The sequence below is a fragment of the Sinohyriopsis cumingii genome, chromosome 5 (assembly GCF_028554795.1).
Source record: "Sinohyriopsis cumingii isolate HCF-2022 chromosome 5, ASM2855479v2, whole genome shotgun sequence".
NCBI lineage: Eukaryota > Metazoa > Mollusca > Bivalvia > Unionida > Unionidae > Sinohyriopsis > Sinohyriopsis cumingii.
In genome coordinates, this window is record NC_142965.1 from 7,001,801 (window position 1) to 7,024,727 (window position 22,927).

The following is a 22,927-nucleotide window of genomic DNA, read 5'->3' on the forward strand; positions in this document are numbered from 1 at the left end:
CAACATTAAACGAAGGAAATGGAATTGTCACGGCGGGAACATTATTTCCGGCAGAGAATGAATCAGAGGCGTAGCTGCGGGGCGGGGGGGGGGGGGGCAGGGGGGTACATATGTCCCCGGGCGCCAAGGTACAGGGGCGCCAAAATGAGGCTTACAACGTTACATTATAATAAGTAAACAAGGGTAATAGTCAAAAATGTGACTAAACGGGGAGGGGGCTGGGGCGCCAATTTTATAGTTCGTCCCCGGGCGCAAAATATCATAGCTACGCCTCTGGAATGAATGGTCCGTCACGTAAAATTTTGAAGAATATTGAAAATCATAATAAATGAACTCGATATGCGTGATTTTATAGCCACAATATTATAACTGGCGAGAGAGAGAGAGAGATTCCAACCCTTATAGCGCTTAACGGCACATGACGCCTTAGCATCATGCACCAATATTCTAACCAACAATGTCACGCGCGTAACTTCAAATACAGATGGAACAGGGTGTCAGGTAAGGAAGTGAGGTACACGAAAATTCACGTTATAAGACTTAAGAACAACCCCACTAGATTTCCATTTCCATTTAGAAATGCAGGTTGTACACACATGAAATTATAATTACAAATGACATCACTATTCCAATCAGAGAGGAAAGCGAGTATCCCTGCATTCCACATTATATGTTGGGGTACATGATCTAACGACAAGCGTCAAGACCTAGCCTTTAAGACCGCTCCCCCCCCCCACACACACAAAGTAGTGACGTCTGGGCTGGATTAAAAAAAGACTTCCCTTATAATTTAGATACCACGCTGATGTATAAATAGTGCACATTCTCTGTCTGCTCTACACTTCTCTCGAATACGATTGGAGCGGGTACTGAACGGACTTCTCTTCTCGGATCATTACTCTGCATTTGGTAGGTGGAAATAATTACTGTTATTTCTTCATATATGAAAACGGAAATCTTTATACCTAAGTTAATCTTCATGGCGCATGTGACATTATTTCGACTGAGACAGTATCTATACAATCGTTACTGTATTCTTTAAAACAGCCATAAGGACGATTATATATTTAACCAGACAGGATTCTCCATGTGCAGGTAACACGACACAGACACTATGCATGGTAGTAGAAATGGATATTTAATTCATGCAGATTAAGTTTCTTGGATCTAATATGCATTAGAACTTGTACGCTTTATTTCGATTCGTGAAACTGCATTGATCCTACTATTGTCTTCATAATGGTGGATTACTGAGTAAAACAAACGAATAAAATCAAACGAATAAAAGCAACGATTGTTTCAGTAAGAAATATGATAATGTGTATCGTTTCTTTGGAGTTACCCGCTTACCAGGATGGAATTTCCACAAAATTTAGCTGATCGTTCTGTAAAAGTAGTCGAAATGTCTCCATGCTTTCTATTACGAACTTTATTTTCCTCGCTATTGAGGTTATTGAGGATTTATAGATAAATACATAGGCAAATAAGAAAAGAGGCTAGTAGGTTGACAAGTATATAAACACACATGCAAGTAGGAAGGGAGGCTAGTAGGTTGACAAGTAGATAAACACATAGGCAAGTAAGTAGAGAGACTAGTAGGTTGACAAGTAGATAAGTGTAAAGGCAAGAAAGGAGGGAGACTTATAGGTTGACATGTAGATAATGGCATTGGCAAGCAAGTAGGGAGACTAGTAGACTGACAAGTAGATAATCACATAGGCAAATAAGTAGGGATCCTAGTAGGTTGATATGTAGATAATGACATTGGCAAGCAAGCAGAGAGACTAGTAGGTTGACAAGCAGATAAACACATAGGCAAGTATGTAGAGAGTCTAGTAGGTTGACAAGTAGATAAAAACACAGGAAAGTAATTTTAATGACACTAGATGGCTGACAACTAGATAAGCACATAGGCAAGTAAGTAGGGAGGCTAGTAGGTTGACAATTAGATAAACACATAGGCAAGTAAGTAGGGAGCCTAGTAGGTTGGCATGTCGATAAACACATAGGCAAGTAAGTAGAGAGACTAGTAGGTTGACAGGTAGATAAACGCATAGGCAAGTAGGTAGGGAGACAAAGAAGATACATTGGCGCATTGGCATACTGGAAATGAGTAGGAAGGCAGACAGAAATCGGTTTAATTATTGATAGGTAGTTTTGGGAGTGGGTAGGTATACAGATTAAAAGATGGTCTGGCATGGAGAGAGAGAGAGAGACAGAGAGAGAGAGACAGAGACAGAGAGAATTAAGATACTATGTCGTGGATTAAAACTTTAGACCATCACTATTTTCAGCTGGTGAATTATTATTGAGACAAAATGGGAGCAAACTCAGGAAGGGTCGCACGCCTAAAGCCGCAGACAATAGATGAACTCAAGAGCCACGTCAACGTTGACTTTACCGCGGACGAGATAAAGGAATGGTACGATGACTATAAGTCACGTTTACAACCTGGTCAAAAAGAACTTACCAAGAAACAGTTCGTACAAGTATATGATTCCGTATTTCAAGGTGATGCTTCCATCTTCGCTGAGCACGTGTTCCGGACATTCGATGCGAATGGAAACGGCATGGTCGATTTTAAGGAATTCATCCTCGGACTTTGCATATCGGGAAGTACTGACTTCGAAACCAAGTTGAAATGGGCCTTCAGTATGTATGACATTAACGGAGATGGGTTCATTACAAAGGATGAGATGCAGGACATCATAGAGGTAAATCTTTCAATCTAATTTGGCAGCCTTCTATTGGCACCCCCCCCCCCAAAAAAAAAAAAAGGAAAGAAAGAACGTCACCAAGTAAAATCAAAAGCTTTCAAAAGGGGTCACCAAGCTCTTTAATATTTTAATACGTTTATTAAATCCCAAAGTGACTATTTCACGAAATGAATCACATTTTGAGGTGTAGATTTCTCTAGGTGATTAACTTTCTCATATTTGTACATTTTACTAAGTTTATACAATTTAGGAAGCAGTCATACACATGAAAGCTACAATTTTTCAAATCATTGAATATCTGCAGTAATACATCCGGGCTCTTGTTTATAGGTCATTTTAGGAATATACATCTCAAAACTTTCCATGGCAGGTGTTTCGTTTATTTTTCGGTCTATTCCTTTCCCACTTTTAATTTCTTAGGTTGATTAACATGTATTACCAAAACAAAATTTAACACACACGGAATTTAGGAACACCTAGGAACTAACACTGTTATGTAGACTATGTGTTGGAAACAATTATGTTGATTTAAATCACAACACCATTATCGAAAACACTAAGATTTAGTCAGCAAATAACGAATACTATTCCACTTTCTTCTTGCACAAGTTGACTTATATGATTCATACTTTCTTAGATGATAATTGTGTTGATGCTGGATAGAAGATGTTTGATAAGGGCATTCAGTAGACGTGTCTTCAACTGATAGAAAATGTAAATGTCCATGTTTTTGAACACTAGAATACATTATTTTGTGCAGAAAAGAAAAGACTTGATAATAATAGTTAGTGTTTATAATTTTATCTCTGGCCAAGTAACTCATATTCTAAATAAGAGTCACGAAATTCTTCTATTATGAGAAAGTCATACAATTATTCTCAGACACAATTCGACACCTTTCTTCAGAAAATAATTCAAAATGATACAGCTATGTTTAAATAATTCACGCCTGTATTATGTCCAGAAAATAAGTAATTGGGTGCGAAACCATGGAATAAGAAAGTTATTCAACAATCTAAATTTGAGTAGGAAACCTTTATATGTTTAATAAAACTGTAACCCGGTCATCTCAAATCTGTTTCAAACTTGTATATGTTTCATAATCTGTATCCCGGTCATCTCAGATCTGTTTAAACGTGTATATGTTTCATAAAACAGTAACCTGGTCATCTTAAATCTGTTTTAGACTTGTGTGTTTCATAAACTGCAACACGGTCATCTGAAATCTATTTTAAACTTGTATATGTTTAATAAAACTGTAACCCGGCCATCTTAATCTGTTTTAAACTTGTTTATGTTTAATAAAACTGACCAGGTCATCAAAAATCTGTTTTCAGCTGTTATATGTTTAATAAAAATGTAACCATGTCATCTCAAATCTATTTTTAACTTACCGAAAATATAGATATTTTCAACAACAGTAAGAAAAAAAAAAGACAACCGTACCTTTATTCTTTTAATTGCCAAATTATTGAGAAAATCCCGTTTTGAAAATTCGTGCGTTATGACCACACACACACACACACACACACACACACGTGGGTGTATTCATGTCACCATCAAATGAACGGAACAAAACCTGTTATTGATGACTTAGAAAACTTGCAATAAGAAAACGTTTCGAAAAGAATTATTTCCCTGATTAGTTATATTATTTTGACTTGCGTTGAATGCACTAATAATTTACTGACGGATCAGTTTGGACAAAATAATAAGAAAGGTGTGTTGCAGTGGTGGTTGTCATTTTAGAAGGTGACTTGAAGTGAGTCTTTTGGGAAAGAGACTACACAAGGGCAAGAGACACTTGCCTTTTAAATGAATATTAATTTATTCAAAGGACACAACCGGGCCACAAGTGTAAAATGTTTGTAATGTCTCAAATATGTATTATACTAGGTAAAAGAAATTTGTGTTTTTTAGACCATACAAATCTTATTAAACCAGTTTAAGGTCTTATATATATATATATATATATATATATATATATATATATATATATATATATATATATATATATATATATATATATATATATATATATATATATATATGTGTGTGTGTGTGTGTGTGTGTGTGTGTGTGTGTGTGTGTTGGAAAGAGAAATCTTGCAATGTATGGGAAATTTTGTTAAAATGTGCGGCAACATGAGATGAAAATGATTGATCGATATAATTTTTTATATCTGATCTATGTTGGTTAGTCCGTTTAGATATTTGTTGACTGGTTTGTCCAACATATTGGATGCCACAATTTTTGCATGTCATCAAATAAATAACATTTGATGTTGCACAATTAGTATCACAACGCATATTAAAAGTTTCTTTCGTATTATTACTATTGAAAAAAGTATTTTCATTATTAAATGAACAGTGTTAACATCTAGGTCTATTACATTTAGTTGATGATCCTATTTAATATGATGTTTTTTCTAAGTTAGAATTAGTTAGGAAATCTTTAAGATTTTTAGTCCTTTTATAAGCAAGTGTGGGTTTGCTTTCGTGTAGCGATTTAACACTTGGTTTACATGATAAGTTTAATAAATCCCAATATTTATTGATAATCTTACCTATATTAGGCAAACTTGGATTATATTCAATAACAAAATGAATGATATCTTCATTTCTACTTTTGATTTTATATTGTAAAGATTCAAGCTGTGTAAGAGAAGATACTTTTTGGAAAGCAATATTAATGGTGTCAATAGGGTAATTTCTACTTAAAAAATGCTGACCTAACTCTGTCAAAGATGATTTAAAAACAGCGTCATCCGAAATAATTCTTCTATATCTTTTTGCTTGACTATATGGTATCCTGTTTTTACATGATTTAGGATGGCATGAAGAATATTCAACATATTGATGAATATTCGTGTTTTTAACATGAACCATGTTAGTAATGTCATTATTTTCATTTTTCACGACATCTACGTCCAAAAATGATACTTTAGTTTTAGAGACATTGAATGTAAATTTTATTGTTGGATGTATTTTGTTTAAACTGTCTATAAAATAATAAAGGTCTTCTAATGAATAACTCCAAATCATAAAGATATCGTCTAAAAACCTTAATCATACATCCGGTTTTAAGAGGCATTTATTTAGAAAATCATTTTCTATTTTTCCCATAAAGAAAGATGCATAAGCAGGTGCCATAGGACTACCCATTGCTGTTCCCATTTCTTGGAAATAGTTTGTATTACCAAATTGAAAAAAGTTATTTTCGAGCACAAGTTTTATCAAATCACAAACATGTTCTTTTGATAGTTTATATGTATATTCGTTTTCTTCAAGATAATATTTACACGATTCGATACTATCATTATGTGGTATATTCATGTAGAGTGAAACCACATCAAGTGTAACAAGGAATGAATTTTCAGTTAGTTTCGGTAAGATTTCAATTTGGTAATGAAATCAAAAGTATCTTTGACATATGAAGGTAGTGATTTCATCAGTGGTTGTAAAATGTGATCAATATATTGCGATATATTATTTTTAATTGAGTTATATGTAGAAATAATGAGTCTACCTGGATATCCTAAAGGTAGTGACTTATCAACCGTTTTATGTATTTTTGGTAAAATATAAAACTGAGGTGTGTGTATTTTATTTGGGAAGATATCTAGTTCATCATATATGGAACAATTGTGTACAGAGATTTGATTAATACATTGGCTTATTTTTTCTTTAATTTCTTCAGAAGGATTATAGGAAAGTTTTGTGTAATATTCTTCATCATTTAATTGTCTTTCTACTTCTTTAACACAATCCTCCTTATTCGTTATTACTGTGGTGCTAGACTTATCAGCTTTTTTAATAATAATATTTTCATCTTGTGATAAGCTACGTAAAGAATTTAGTTCTTCTTTAGATATGTTTGTAAAATGTTTTCTTTTAGGACTGCTATTTAAAATTTCTTCTTTAGTTGCTTCAATATAAAAATCGAGATAAATATCTCGTCCACTAGAAGGTGTAAATGTTGATCCTTTTTTATTGTAAAAGGGCTTATTTTGTAGATGAAAACTATTTTCATATCGTGAAGATGTACATGATTGTGAGAAAAATTCTTTTAATTTTAATGATCTTGTGTATTTGAAAAATACTTCTGCTAAATTAATATTATCATGCACTTTGGTTATCGGACAATATGATAATCCCTTACCTAGAAGAATGTAATCACTATTAGTTAGAATTCGTTTAGAAAGGTTTAACACAATTTTTTTCATCTTTCGATTTCCTTTTTTCTTTTATTTTTCTTTCCTCCATCTGTTCTTGTTTTGTATTCTGATAAATCTCCTATTCTTTCTTCTGTTTGTGTAGTTTTCAACAGATCCTTGAGGGTTTCCATTAGACTTTGTATTGTTGCTATAACGGTTCTGTTGGATTCTTGTGTAGTTTTCTTCGCCTCATTTTTTACTGCATCTGCATAGGTCGCCTTTTGTGTGCCCGGGGCTGTTAAGTTTTTTGCTTGATCATTTTTGCAATTGTTTCGAATGGGTCTATTATTTTTTCAATGTGATTTGGTTGATAGGTAATTCTTGCTCTTGGTGATGCTTGTTCCATTTCCTTTTCATGTCTTGGTTGTTGGTTATTCCGTGTGTGATTCTTAGTTACTGCACGTTTTTTTTTTTTTAGCATTGATGAAGTTAATTTCCTCTGCTGATATATTTGGTTGTTGATTATCTCTTTCGGATTTTCCTCTAGTTATTTTCGATGCTGAAGTTTCTCTTTGGCCAGGAAAATTGTTTTTCTCTCTCTGTAAATTCTGTAACTTTTTGAGTTGACTTGATAATAGTTCGTCTTTTTTAGATTAAGTTTTTTTAAAAAGTTCTTCATCAAAAATGAATTCAGTTTGAATTCATTCTGATGAAGCATTAAAGCGAAACCGGTCACACATTCTACGTGTTGGTATTGTTTATTTTATTATACTCTCGGAATAAGGCAAGGAGAATTTTTCAAGAACTGTCTAGATGGAACTCTTTTGAATGGAATCAAACTATTTCGGATTGAATAAAATATTTTAAAATAACACATTTATATTTATCATATTCATTTTCCTCAACAGAAAACCCGTGCAACCGATTTACTGCAGGTAGTAAATCGCTATGGATTTCCAAAGGTCTCGTACACGTTTTTGTTTTTATTTAATAATACAATCACAGGGTTGTTATTGGGATTATTCCAGCTGAATAAGATTTGTTTCTCTTTCGGTATTCAGTAAGAGACACAACGATGTTGTCTTTCGTCCAATATTTCTGATTGTTTATGGCGCGATTTACTGAAGCAAAAAAGTGACGTCAAAAGCCATACTGCAATGATTAGATCATTTCGCACCGTATAATAGGCATTCATACGAACAGACTACCATATTTAATATAAGGCATTCATACGAACAGACAACCCTGTTTAATATAAGGCATTCATACGAACAAACCACCATATTTAATATAAAGCACTCATGCGAACAGACTACCATATTTAATTTAAGGCATTCATACGAACAAACTACCATATTTAATATAAAGCATTCATACGAACAAACCACCATATTTAATATAAGGCATTCATACGAACAAACCACCATATTTAATATAAGGCATTCATACGAACAGACTACCATATTTAATATAAGGCATTCATACGAACAGACTACCATATTTAATATAAGGCATTCATACGAACAAACCACCATATTTAATGTAAGGCATTCATACGAACAGACTACCATATTTAATATAAGGCATTCATACGAACAAACTACCATATTTAATATAAAGCATTCATACGAACAGACCACCATATTTAATATAAGGCATTCATACGAACAGACTACCATATTTAATATAAGGCATTCATACGAACAGACTACCATATTTAATATAAGGCAATGACTGCATCCTCGCTAACTTTCTGTCATCATGGAATACAACTCATCCTTAGACATTTACACCTTTAAGAATTTGATGACCATCGTCAGCAAGGCATGTCATTTGACCTTATTTTCTTTGAAAACGAAAGGTTGTAACATGATTAATCATAAGATTTTGCTGAGAAGGCCACAATTTTACAAAATTTTTATTCTAGTGATCAATTGTCCTCTTAAGAAAGTTTTCCCATAACAATGCAGTTCATTTAACTTTGAAACAGAACGGGAATATGCCATCTTAATTTTCTTCTATCAACAATTGCAATATGTTTTGTTAAAAATATTTATTTAACTAAAATTACAGGCACACTTGGCAAAATATATTTGAGCCATGTAAAACCTCTCGACGAATTACGTACTTGTTCTCAATACTTGAAAGATATCGTACATACATACATACATACATACATACATACATGCATGCATACATGCATGCATGCATGCATGCATGCATACGTACATACATACATACATACATACATACATACATACATACATGAAAACAAACTAAATGATAGATAGAGACAATAATGGATAGATAAATATAATTCTTTAGGAAGGTAGATCTAGATACGCACGTTCCAGATGTTATTCTAGAAGAAATTACGCACTTAGGATAACTAATATCTAGCAAACAAGCTAAACCATGGATGGCATCATATTTCGCATTTACCGAGAGATTATATGTAAACTGATGTTTAGACCATTGGCGAAGGATATGTCTTCACACCTGTGAATACATTTTATAATTAATCATCTTTCTTAAATAACTTGAGCGAAATATTATCCCACCTATTTTGAAATAGGTGCTGCTGCGTCAGATTAGGAGATGACGCACTTAGACCGATGTAATACCGTTTCGTATAATCTTAAAAAAACCTGTTTGGGTCACGTGCAAATTAGGAAAGGTGTTATCTTTTTAGATGATAGGACGTCTAAAATAGTTGCTTCTTGAAAACTTGAATGAGGTGATTTTCCTAAAATAAAATCTAGCACTGAGTTCTTAAGAAAATCATATATATGTAGAGCAAAACACAATGGAATCCATGTGTCTATCATCCATAGTAAAGCAGACTAAACCGGATGTGCTGTACCAACTCAAGGATACTAATTCTTTGCTGAAACGAAACTACTCTCGAATCCACAAGTTACCTATGGTTTGTTGAAGACAAACATACTCTCGAGCCTGATGGACATAGTGATATTTCAATTTTGAGCCACTTGTGTATTTAAATAATACGGTCTACAATCTAGCACAATAAATGATTACTCTGAGGAAATATATATTTGCAATATTGTAGATTCAGATATCGTGCTATTGAATTATTGAATTCTTCTTACTCCAAAAAAAAATGAACTGACAAAATGCTACAATTTTGGTAATGACAAAGTCACTGAACAAAACCGAGAGAAGGGATAAAAGATACCAAAGCTGAAGAGAAGGTTCATTTAGGAACAAGTTAATTAGTGAAGATCATTTTGATGAGTAAGCAAAATCAAGATGGTTGTATTGAAATTCTTTTTCAGAGCTAACTTTTAGGCTGAAAGAAAATTTGATATTAGAAATGTACAGACTCTCTGTCTATTTCGTAGGAAGAGGTTACTCGGTTCATCCATGAAATGCGTTATCCTTTAGACAAAAAACAAAGTGTTTTGACTGACAATCAACCTGTATAAACACAATTGCTCAAACTGGCATTCGTTAGGATCTCATTTTAGGACTTTCTGTGGGCTTACTGACATAACAGGCAACCTTACAAGTGTCATTTGCTGAAAGCTCATCTTTGTGATACAGAATTAGCTAATTATTGGATATACACCCGACGATGACTGTGGCTGGTAAGACTTAGCCCTTACAATACTCCTTGTGAGTTTTTCTTTCCTTTCTGTTAGTTATAATGACGTACCTTCTAGTTTGATGATTACTGAAATCAATTTGTTTGATTACCTCAAACATATCGTCAAAAATCCAGGATCTACTTAGAAACTGACAAAACATATACATTATTATTTATTAGTACTGCAAAAACAAGCAAGCCGATATTCTACGAAAGCTAAAACGTACCGTTGATTGGTCAACTCTTAATATAACTTATCTGTCATTCGTTCCATCAGAATTTTGAATATACCTGCAAAATGTGAGATAATCTCGCTGAATATAACTCATGTAGGTTTGAAATGTTTCCATTTGAAACGAACAACAAAGTTCCAGGCTTGGCAACCAGTGCTAACATAACTTTGAAAAGGGATAATACACTTAAAATCAGTTTAAAAAATAGCGGTGTTCTATATTGCTATAAATGGTATGGCCCGATCATGTTTATTTAAACTTCCTCCTTTGCAGCGGGGAAGTATCAAATTACTACGATAGTCAAAGATAATAAATTGAATTTTATGCCGTCTAGGCAGTGAGTGCGTTTCTTGGTTCATTCAAAAGTTCAGTTACATTTTAGAATTCCCCTCCTTTAGAAAATTCCAATTCCCGTAATTACGCGTGTTTAAGAAACATATTCCGCCTAATACGGAAATATAGGCCATATACAATTTAATACTGAACCCTCTTCGTGTAGCTTCCAGTGTAAAACTTCACCCCACTATTTTTAGATCCCCATTTACCAACGGCTGGTAAAAATCCGAATGTTTCGATCTATCAGTGTCTATATACCCGTCATTACCTTTAAACTTGCAAATGGTATACCTGGTGGTTTTCGGACTCGCATTGAGTTTAATCTATAACTATCCTTGATTTAGGGAATCAAAGAATCGACGTATAGATTTGATTTTGTTTTGCGTTGTACTCTAATTAATGCTAGTCTTGTTTGTCTGTAACAACCATCTTTCTTCCTCTCTTCCTCTTGTTTTTATTCTTTTCCATTTCTTTACTAAGTAGTTGTTTTTGTAGTTTGATATTGTTTTTCTCTTTTTTCATATTGCTATTATTAAACTGTTAGTGACGCTTATTGTACTTAGAAAACTATGATAATATTTACTGGACAAGAACCCTTAATTAGTTGCAAGTTGATCTTGTATGTTGTAAGGCAATGCATTTTAAAACAAAATGAATCAATTGCAACAATGAGATTTCAGTCCGATTCATGAATCCTTTCTCACCTTGGACTACAAGATTGCGAAAGACAGCCGTGATCATTCGTAAACTTGTTTAATTTCTTTACATTGCAGAGATTGCTTTTTGCTGTTCAATTAACCAATTTTTCAACGCACCATTGTAAATGCTTTAGTCCAGTCAACGCGTTGCATGCTGGGAAGAAGACTTTATTTATATCCGAGAAATCTGATTAACGAAAATAGCTGGAACAAATATTTTTTGGATGGTTGCGTCTTTAAAGATGAAAATGTTTTAAAGGTTGCGTGAGTTAAAATCTAATTATGTAACAGATATAGCTTATTTATTAACTACTGACGAATACTGGGCACAAGATTATCTCGCGTAAATACGGCACCGAGCTTTTATGCTTCGATTTATTTTCCATTTTTGATATTTCCTTTCCTCTTTCTTTCTTTCTTCTTTAATCTGATGTCCAGGTTGATAATAAGCATTTGTTTGCACTATATCTATGTTGTAAGAAGCGATATAATTTTTCAAAAAATCAATCTCATTAAAATCATGATTTGATCAGATAAACCCTGGTAAAATAAAATTCTTTGCTGACCTTTGTGAATCAACAATCAAATTTCAGCTTTTATATTTAATACTGTTGAAAAGGTCATTTGAAACAGACAGTAACTAACAATATTCCTATCCAATTATCAGTGCACTGCTTTATCTGGAAGGCCATTAAAATAATAAGATAAGGAATTCCAATGGTGAGCAGAGCAATGCAGTTTATTTGATTCCTGTAAGATCTCTGTCATATCAGATTTCTCTATTCTAATCCGACTGTAAAAGGAACATTTACATTGCATTAATGTGTGCTATATTTCCAAAACTTCCTGTCACGAGCGAAAAACAAAATGTCAATTCTTCCCAGAGACCAAATACACTAATACAAACCTTTCTTCCACCAAAGATCTTTAGAAACTAAACCAAAGTCATCCCGAACATTACTAGATATTGACAGGTACAAGGTGAGGCATGTGTAACGATTTCAGCTCATATGAAACAGCAGTCCGAATAAAATAAAAAAATGCCACGTAAAGAACACCTGTTGCATGGTTGCCTCCACAAAAGTAACAGGTATATTGGACTTCAACAAGACACTTTTTTCCTTTCTCGTTCGCAAGGTAAACGACAAATTTATATGCTAAATTATGCTAAGTTGTACCTCTAGGAGGAAAGTTTACAATTTCTATGTTATAAATAGGTTCGTAAACCACAGGTGTCTGTGTCAATAAATATTTGAGAAGCTTAGAGTCATACAAAACTTTGAAACGTATTTGATAACAGAGTATCTCTCAAATATATGTGAGAGTAGAAAATATTTAACGCGTCATGTAAAGGGCACTTCTGACGTTGGTTTTTATTGAGTCCTTATGGGTTTAATGCATTTTGCGCATCGATGCATCAAACAACGTGAGCCCAATGTTTCGACAGAAATTTGGATGAAATAATAGAAGGGGTATAGATGGAATACAACCCCTCTAAGGTAGCTATGCGTTATAGTGACTCAGTTTGTGTGTTCATAGATGATATAATCTAAGTTAAATACAATGCAGTAACAATAACAATAACAATAACAAACTCGAATAAAATTGCCGCCTTATGATTCGTTTTGTTTTCTTTGGAAAAGAAATTTTGAATTAGCATTTTATTGTTTTGTTATTCCAGTGTTATCAGTCTTTATGGTTTTGGAGACAAATTAAAACACTGTACACTTGAAAATCCCTGACAGAAACTTGCATGAAAGATACGTTGAAATGCGGATGGCATCTGTATACGACATACAGTCATCTCCTTGATTTATCAAAGATCCCTAGTCCAAGTGTCATCCTGTCATCTCACTGATACGTCACTGTTCCTACGTCCTAGTGTCATAGACATCTCATTGATATATCACTGTTCCTACGTCCTAGTGTCATACAGTCATCTTATTGATATATCACTGTTCCTACGTCCTAGTGTCATAGTCATCTCACTGATTTATCAAAGATGAGACCCACGTCCATGTGTTACACTGTCATCTTATTGATATATCACTGTTCCTACATCCTAGTGTCATACAGTCATCTTATTGGTATATCACTGTTCCTATGTCCTAGTGTCATACAGTCATCTATCTCATTGATTTATCAAAGCTGAGATCCACGTCCATGTGTTACACTCTCATCCTATTGATATATCAATGTTCCTACGTCCTAGTGTCATACAGTAATCCAACTGGTTTATCAAAGCTGAGACCCACGTCCATGTGTTACAGTCATCTTATTGATATATCACTGTTCCTACGTCCTAGTGTCATACAGTCATCTCATTGATTTATCAAAGCTGAGACCCACGTCCATGTGTTACATTGTCATCTTATTGATATATCACTGTTCCTATGTCATTGCGTTATACTACTATTACATGGGTTTTTGGGTGCTAAAAGTACTCGCAGAATGTTATTGTCTTTAAAGTGGAAACACCAGGCACTTGTTTTATATCATATTGTAAACTTTTCCATTCAGATCTACCAAAGTAAACAAAGCAGTCTTTAAAATGACTTTTCTGAACGATTGGTATGTATAAGTACGGCTTTAAAATGACTTTTCTGAAGGATTGGTATGTATACTTACGGCTTTAAAATGACTACTGAACGACTGCTGTGTATAAGTACGGCTTTGAAATGACTTTTCTGAACGATTGGTATGTATAAGTACGGCTTTATTTTCACTCTCATATATTCGCCATGTGTTAGATCATTATTTTCACTTCATTCTCTACTCTACAGTCTGTGCTAATGTGTCTTAAAAGATTCGAATACTCTGTTGCTAAATTGCTTAAGACCTAGAAATTAAAAACACATTTTTATACAAAATCATCAATCTGTAATTATTATTTGCTACTTAAATAATGGTTTCTTTTCTTGTTTTGAGGTATTTTTGCTTCGTGTAAGAATAATTGTGGCGTTCTCCTGATGCGTCAATGTTGCATATACAATGTTGCATATAAAATGTTGCATATACAATGTTGCACATACAATGTTGCATATAAAATGTTGCATATACAATGTTGCATATAAAATGTTGCATATACAATGTTGCATATAAAATGTTGCATATACAATGTTGCATATACAATGTTGCATATAAAATGTTGCATATACAATATTGCACATACAATGTTGCATATAAAATGTTGCATATAACAGCATTAACATTTATGAGATCGTCTAAAACTCTAACACTATTAATAACAATTATTATCTTATAATGATTCTATAAAAAATCGTTTCAGTTGGGTTCGAGCATGGTAAAGTATTACCTAAATAGAATTCCTTCTATTTGACTGTGAGTTGAGTTGAGATGAAGATGCGTTGCGTGTTCTATAAAGTTGAGCATAGTTGTTTTTATATATGCATCTTGTAAACCTAGGTTTTGTTAGCTCTAACCAACACCAACCTTCACGCTTATCCTGCAAATCTCCATTTAGTTAGCACTAACCAGCTCCAACATATCCATTCCTAACTTTTAAATTTCCATTTAGTTTGCAGTCACCTGCAAGTGTATCGTCAGTCCTAGCTAATTGCATCTGCATATGTAGATAATGCAGACTATTGCAGACCACTTTGAAAAGTCATTTATAGATGAAACCGAAAATGGTAAAATGATTTAATCTATGTGGTATTACAGTGGCTTTATTTTCAAAATCAGAGGTTTTACTTTTCCAAGTTAGAGTCTCCTTCAGGGCTACGACTAATGTCATAGCAATGATGGTTTTGTAGCATTATATGCTAATAGTGCATGTTGCAGTTCTTTATGGTTCAGTAAATCAAACGTATTATACATGTCTAAGACAATAACTCCACGTAATTTACCGTCGTTAATATTCATGAACCAATGATCAACCAAACAAATGAGTGATGTTTCGTGGTAAGATATGGGGACAAATCTTACTGAGGTGGGGTAATCAAATAACGATTAAAAGTCATAAAAAATGAAATGATCCAACTTTCTAGAATTTTGTTGACAATAGGTTGGGCATGTGCCAATCAAAGATTATTTATAAACGACCTGACTTAAAAAGTTGGTTAATTCTGGCTTTTTTACAATCTTATGGACATGTTAAATATGTAAGTGTTTTAACAAAGCAATGTATTCACAGATTTAATAATTACTCATGCAAGCTATCAAAACAGCAGCCTTCGAATTATAGTTTTTCATCACATCATTTATTATAAACTCTTTACCTGTCTGAAAGAAGGTTTCATTTAACAGTAGTTCAGTATCCCTTAGTAATGAATCAAAGTGATTACTAATATCTAACTTAATACTAGGGAAGGAAACTATTTGCAACTTTTGTATAACCATTAACGATTTCATCAACAATGTAATTTCGATCAAGGTCGAACGTTTTTCAATTTGTCCACATATAGTTTAGTTGCATCTCTAATATTTACAAGAAACTTAATTCTAAATCTTAAGATGAGACCAATCCTTTTCACATTTAGAATTTTTGTACTTTCTCGTGTAGGACATCTCTGGTATGCCTGAAAAAACGATAACCCTCTTCTCAGAGTTTGATATAATCCTGCATTCTTAGTATGGTAAATGTTGATGATTTATATACAATAATTCCTTCAATGATAACCACACATCATTTTCATCATAAATCGTAAGTGCATCCCGAGGAATTTGATTTTGAATCTTCCTTCAACATTTGCTCATTCATATTTTTGAAATCGCGAATTCAATTAATACATGAGCTTTTGTATATGTTTTCTTTCAGTTTTCTAACTGATTATATCATGTTATGTTCACTAATCACAATGCAAATAACTCCAGCAGCAACGAACACAAATCTGCATGACATTTATACAAGGTCATTTAATGTGCTCGTGTCCTTCATTTTACTAGTTCCTTTTGGTATCAATTGATTCCCACATGTATTCTTATATATCTTAAGGGAGACATTTTACAACTCTGAGTATTGGAATCTCACATCGCATTTCGATTGTTTCATTTTCTTATCACTCTTCCATCACAAATTGAAACTAAATTAGTTAAATTCCATATCCTTAAAAGTAATGTTTAAATCAGCTTTGTTTCGAGAAATTGTTTTAAAAAATTGTAATGCTCGTTTGAATAGCCAGTTTTTTCTTTTTCTGAGGGGTCAAGAGAAAGATGTGTGTGACATCCGAATATCAGCATTAGTACCACGTGACTTAATATATTAGTTTAAAAGAAATTCGATTTCGTGAATGGCAGTGCCAAAATAATAAGAATATCAGCATTGGTACCACGTGACATCATATATTAGTTTAAAGGAAATTCAATTTCGTGAATGGCAGTGCCAAAATAATATCAGCATTAGTACCACGTGACTTCATATATTAGTTTAAAAGAAATTCGATTTTGTGAATGGCAGTGCCAAAATAGGACGTTTGCAGATATTTCTCTTCCTCACATCGATTTGCTAAATTGTTTAAAACAACTAATTAAGTCATCATACTATTCTGGATGATGTTAATAAGGTATTCAGTGCCATTCTTGCGCAGTCCACCTTCAAGGCTTAAATTCTGTGAGATAATCTTGAGACATGAGGTTGCCGTTACACTGGTGGGAGTGATGAAGGGATTTGTGGGGAAATTTATTTTCCTTTGCTATTGTTATCATCTCCTTTCACGTGAGATTGCAGTGTAGGGTGGAAATTATGGGAAATTTCTTTTCTTTTACCATTATTAGCACCTCCTTCCAGACACAGTACAAGATATGTTACTGAGCAGCATACTAGTATATGGGAATTATAACATTATTGACACACCGGTAACTTATAATAGCACGTTCTTCAAATATGCATACTAAATAATGATATTGAAAAAACATTATACATATATACCCTACCATGGATATTGAAACAACAACATATATTAATGTTGAATGATAAATAATATATAAATAAATAAATGATGACATAATGCTACATGGTGATATTTCAAATGTTTTCAGAGAGGTCGTATATTTTATGAATTTAACATTAGAACAACAATCTCGGTATCAATGGATACGTGTATTTGTTTACAAATATCGATGGGATAATACTATGAAAGCTAGTTTAGTTAAAAATAACATTCAAGAGAACACTATTATTAATTTGTCGTTTTAAGCATAAATCAAGACCCATGCACTATTTCAGAATGCATTCAGCGAGTGTACTGAATGATCATAGCTTAAAGATAAGCATCAATACCATCACTTGAAAGTCAATATAAGAAGAACCATACGAAGAAGGAATACTTTGCGTGTTGATAATTTAGTTGCTTATACATTCAAACTTGCAGAGTAAAGTGAATATTTCGTGAATTTTACATAAAAAAATTCTACAACAATTCAACTCTGCTCGATATGCAAATTATGGAAAACAAACTTCAAAAATAAGACAAAATGGAAAACAGCAGAAACAAAAACAGCAAAGACAAAAAACAAGTCAAACAAAGAATCATAGAGTGACCTTGTATATGCTTTCTAAATAGTTTACTAGCTTTCACTGATTAGGCCTCTAAACCACAATACAAATGGCACGCATACGAATGCTAAATTAGGCAAAATCAAATGTTCGGGAGAGGAAAGAAAATATTTGTGTAGTACATGTAGTGCATGTGTATAACCAGCTTATCAAACAGTAACAGCAAACAATGCTGCTACTACTGGCTAAAACAAATAATCGGTTAGATTCTTAAAGCCGTTTTTCATATTGTCCAAAACTAATTCAACTGGAGTAGGAGGATCAGGTGAAGGATTTATAGGAAGTGGGGGAGGTGGAGATTTTGAAGTTGTGGTAGCTGAAGAAAGTTGAAGCGTAGGTGGTGTATGATCAAAATTGGAAAAAAATCTGTACTTTTTACCATAATTTCCATAAATTAAGAATGTGATTGTATAGTCATTGTTTTCACTGCAGCTAATAGCTTATGTTCTTGTTTGGAACCAATTTCAACTTTTCACCTAATAAATCGTTTTACGTAAGCTTAAATTTCTTTTTCAATAATTTCTCTAATACGGTTTTCCACCCGTTTTACACATCCAACTACAACTTCGAATGTTTGAAACTATTATTGTATAAAATCCTTATTGTTTTGCGTTGTTATTTACTGTTGTCAGGTTTATAATCTGCTTTCACTTTTTACTTTTAATTTTTTTAAAATACACATTTCAACCTTCCATTTCAAAACTGTCCTTTTGTTAGAACTTCTATAACATTTACCGAACCTATTCATTCTTTTTCCTCTTGTATAAAATAATTTCTTCTCCACCGTTGGAAGTTTTCCTTCATTTCACATGGTAGAAATGCCTGTTAATTAAACGATTCATTTGTGTCTTTTGCCGGATATTATCAGGAACTTGGTTGTCTTATGGTAACTGGTGGTTCAAAAAATATTTATGCGTTTTTATTGCAATACGAGAAACACACCACCTTCGTATGCAGGGATAACAGATGAGTCACTTTGCATAATTAGCATAGATTATGCAATTTGTACTCTTTCCACTTCAGCAAAACACTTTAAATCCTTTTAAGTCTATTTAATCTGTGCTGAAAATCAAAGATGGTTGAATATATTCTAGTAGTTTTTTATTTTTATCTCTCAATTTGTTGACAAAAGCAGATTCCCCGTTATTTGTCTATATTTTTATAGGGTATATTATTATTGGCACATCATCTTGAATAACATATCTCCCTCAGAATTAGATTAATTTAGATGTAACGGGAATTTATAATAATTTTTATAACCAGAACTTATAATAATTTTTGGCAATGTAATATCGTTTTATATTATATATTGCTAACGAATTAAGTTCGTCGAAACGTTTCAATACTTTAAAATAATTGTATGCAATCTTTAATGGAGTCTTCAGGACCTTTATTCTCTTTTAGTTTTAATGTTCACCATATTCAGCCACCATTTCCTGTTTTTTTTAATGCAACTTCAAACACTTACCTTCACAAGAAGTTCCAGCTCTAACAGAAGAGCATTTATCTGGCCATTGGATAGTACAAAAAACAGAAACAAACCAGCAATTTAAAATGCAACACAGAAAGCGAAAACCGGTACAAAGGCGACCGAAAACGATTTAGTAAATATTTACGAGAAGCAAATTAAAAAACATATGAAATTTATGTACACGTTAGATCTGTCAAAAACAAAATTATTTTCAGTTATTTTAATGTATAGAGAGATTGATTATCAGCTTTCTTCATATTGACTACTTGGCAAATATACTAAATTAAGACACATCGACATCGAAATGGAATAATATACTTCACCGTTTCTTTTATTCAGTTTTTTTCTTTTAAATATGGGTTGCTTCTATTTGTACCTAGTAATGTTTGAAAGTTAAAAATTGTAGATTTTAATAAGATTACAGAAAACTATGAGGGTGCTATTTTGCAACAGTTCTTGCACCAACGGTGCAGCTGCAGAATACATTCTAACCGGGTGCCGTTAATCACACTAGCTCTAGTAGTTATTGTTACAAGAGTAGTTGTTTACTATGCAATAAACAGTTCAAAGCAAGCCAAGACTACACAACACATTTAAAAAATTTCATCAATAATTAAATGGACAAACATGGATGATTCAACATTATTATTAGGTTTCTTTTATCTCTTTCCTCGAGGCATTATCCAATATTTATACTTCTGCTTGCTATCATATACCTATATTTATCAACAGAAACATATTTGTTATTAACGAGCAGAAAATGCAAAAGAAATAAAGGAATAGTGCGATGAATGTGGAGGTCATTATCATTAACACCTACGGTGTGTTTTTAATGTTTATGCATATATCAAATGTATTTGAAGCCATGTCAGATTTTTAATGTTCTGACTCAACACTTTTTTCCATTATGTGAATTAATCATTCCTTTTCACCACAGTGTCTCTGTATATGTATACAATTTTGGATTTAGTGTTTTCTTTTCATCTCGTCAATTTTTTATTTACTTATTTTCAAACTCCTTGCTATCATACCTTTTACTAAAGTTTTTCATTTGCGTCCCAAATGTGCAGTTGTTTGTTATCTTGAAGACGTCTTTTTTCAAATTATTGTTTTTTCTTCTTCTTCCCCAAACTGGTATTTAACGCATCGTATGATCTCGGACAAGTTTGTTGTTCCTACAAAGCAACTCTACTTGTCCCTTTTGGTTTATATAATGTATCACTTACATGTTTTAGCTTTCAATGGACTCAGTAGTTTTGGTTCAAGTGATTGAGTACCTTGCTAATGAACAATCAATTTTGTTTACGAAAGGGATCATTCTTTATCTTATAAATGTATTCACTAAATAAGACTATCTTATATCGCTATATTCGTTGTCTCCAAGGAATGATCATTATTGATTTTTAACAATATAAGTTATTTCGAGAATAATTTCTGTTACAATTCGAATTTTCATCATTGCCAATTTGCAGATTTTGTTTCTTGTTACCAGCTTGTATAAGCTTTGGCACAATCATATAAATTATTTTCCAAAATTGAATACACTGGACTTAAAACAACAACAAGAACAAGAACAACAACAACAACAACAATAATAATAATAATAATAATAATATCTTTACCAGGTAGAATCAAAGAACAATTAGTAATACATTATTAAGTATAACAGTTAAGTAACATTGGCACAGTAAGTTACTTAAGCACCATAAACTGTTGAGATACATACATACATACATACATACATACATACATACACACACACAGACAGACATACAGACAGACACAGAAATGCTGCCATGCAACTAAATGGAAATAATAGTTCAGGAAACAAAATTTGAACCCCCAGTGTTCATAAAACGTCTCTCCTGCCATTGAAGTCATGTTGCTAAAATACACTGCGACCAAAGCGCTTAGTACGTACTAATTTTTCATTACATAAACAAACCATATCCTAAATTAGTTCAATCAACAGGTTTTATTATTTCTTTCTCAAAGCTGGTATATGTTCTCAATGTTTGTGGGGCCTTGTTAGATTGACATTCTTACAAATTAAGCATTATTTTTGTGGCATCGTGTGAATCACATGTACCAGTCAACACCTCGTTGTCAATGAAAATTATTATAAAGGAGTGTTTCATATTCTTGAATAATATCGTTGAAATATTAATATAAATAATCTCGATAAATTCATTTTGCATTAATTAGGAGTGAATTTTGTTTTTCAGGCTATTTATAAAATGACGGGCTGCAGTACGTCATCACCAAAAACTCTGACGGAGGATTTGTTCAAATTCATGGATTGTAACAAAGACGACAAAATTTCACCGGATGAGTTCATACAAGGTGCAAAACAGCAGCCACTTATTGTTAACCTGCTGGAATGTGACCCAGGTCTCGATGACAACTGATTAGTTACGAATAATATGACATAAAATTGCAACAATTCAAATCCAAACATGTTGACTTTTGTTGATCAACGCACAGCAATTGCAAATGCAATTTCGTTAATATTTTCTTGACATTTTTGATAAACATGAATGGTTTGTACATATTAAATTGATTAATGTATTATTGTCCTGTATTATTGTCCTGTTAACACAAACGCTGTTTATGTAAGCAATATTGACATCTTGTTCATAATGAAACCTTTTGATGCTTTGTGATGCTTTATGATGCTTTGTACAATCAGATTAAACAGATTAAAGAGTTTCTTATTTAACTGTTTCCTTTACAATATTTATACTACAAATTCTCCTTTTCGATAATAAGTCAGCTCTAATATACTTTGAAGAAAAATATAATTTGCATGGCAGAAAAAAACCCAAAGAAGGATACTGTTATTATTGCACAAGCACTTATCGAGAGCAATTGTCGACGAGGCAGCCCAGTGAATGAGCTTAAACAGATTTAAGATTTTATTTTCCTCCTCTGGTTTACATCACTTATAGAAAGATTAATGCGTTGCCTTTAAGCAGGAAGGTATTCCTAATATGCTTTCAAATCAGTTCGGTAAAACTAACATGCCAAATGTAGAATTCGCGTTATGTACTTGGAAGAAGAAGAAGAAGAAAACCAATAAGAAGAAGACGATGATGATAACGGTGGTAGTGATGGTGACTTGTACGACTCTATTGTCTTAAGCTGAGTAACAGACACCAGAGAAAACCAACCAAGTTTTGAAAAATTCAATAC

The 22,927-nt window shown here is 32.9% G+C and overlaps 1 protein-coding gene across 3 annotated transcripts; it reads left to right on the plus strand.

The window, feature by feature from the left end:
* Positions 1-800: 800 nt before the first annotated feature.
* On the plus strand, positions 801-22,454 carry LOC149798576 (neurocalcin homolog). 3 transcript variants are annotated; one of them, XM_089957388.1, is made up of 4 exons: positions 801-909; positions 2,295-2,714; positions 15,037-15,051; positions 21,961-22,454. In XM_089957388.1, the coding sequence occupies exons 2-4, from the start codon at positions 2,319-2,321 to the stop codon at positions 22,141-22,143; spliced, it is 594 nt and encodes a 197-aa protein (XP_089813514.1). In that variant the 5' UTR covers positions 801-909; positions 2,295-2,318; the 3' UTR covers positions 22,144-22,454. The 3 variants fall into 3 exon arrangements, with proteins under 3 accessions (XP_089813514.1, XP_089813516.1, XP_089813515.1); XM_089957389.1 differs by lacking the exon at positions 801-909 and adding an exon at positions 943-1,095; XM_089957390.1 differs by lacking the exon at positions 15,037-15,051.
* Positions 22,455-22,927: the final 473 nt, after the last annotated feature.

Coding starts and splice junctions, on each gene's coding strand:
- LOC149798576 (XM_089957388.1), top strand. CDS start 2,319: ATGGGAGCAAACTCAGGAAGGGTCGCACGCCTAAAGCCGCAGACAATA.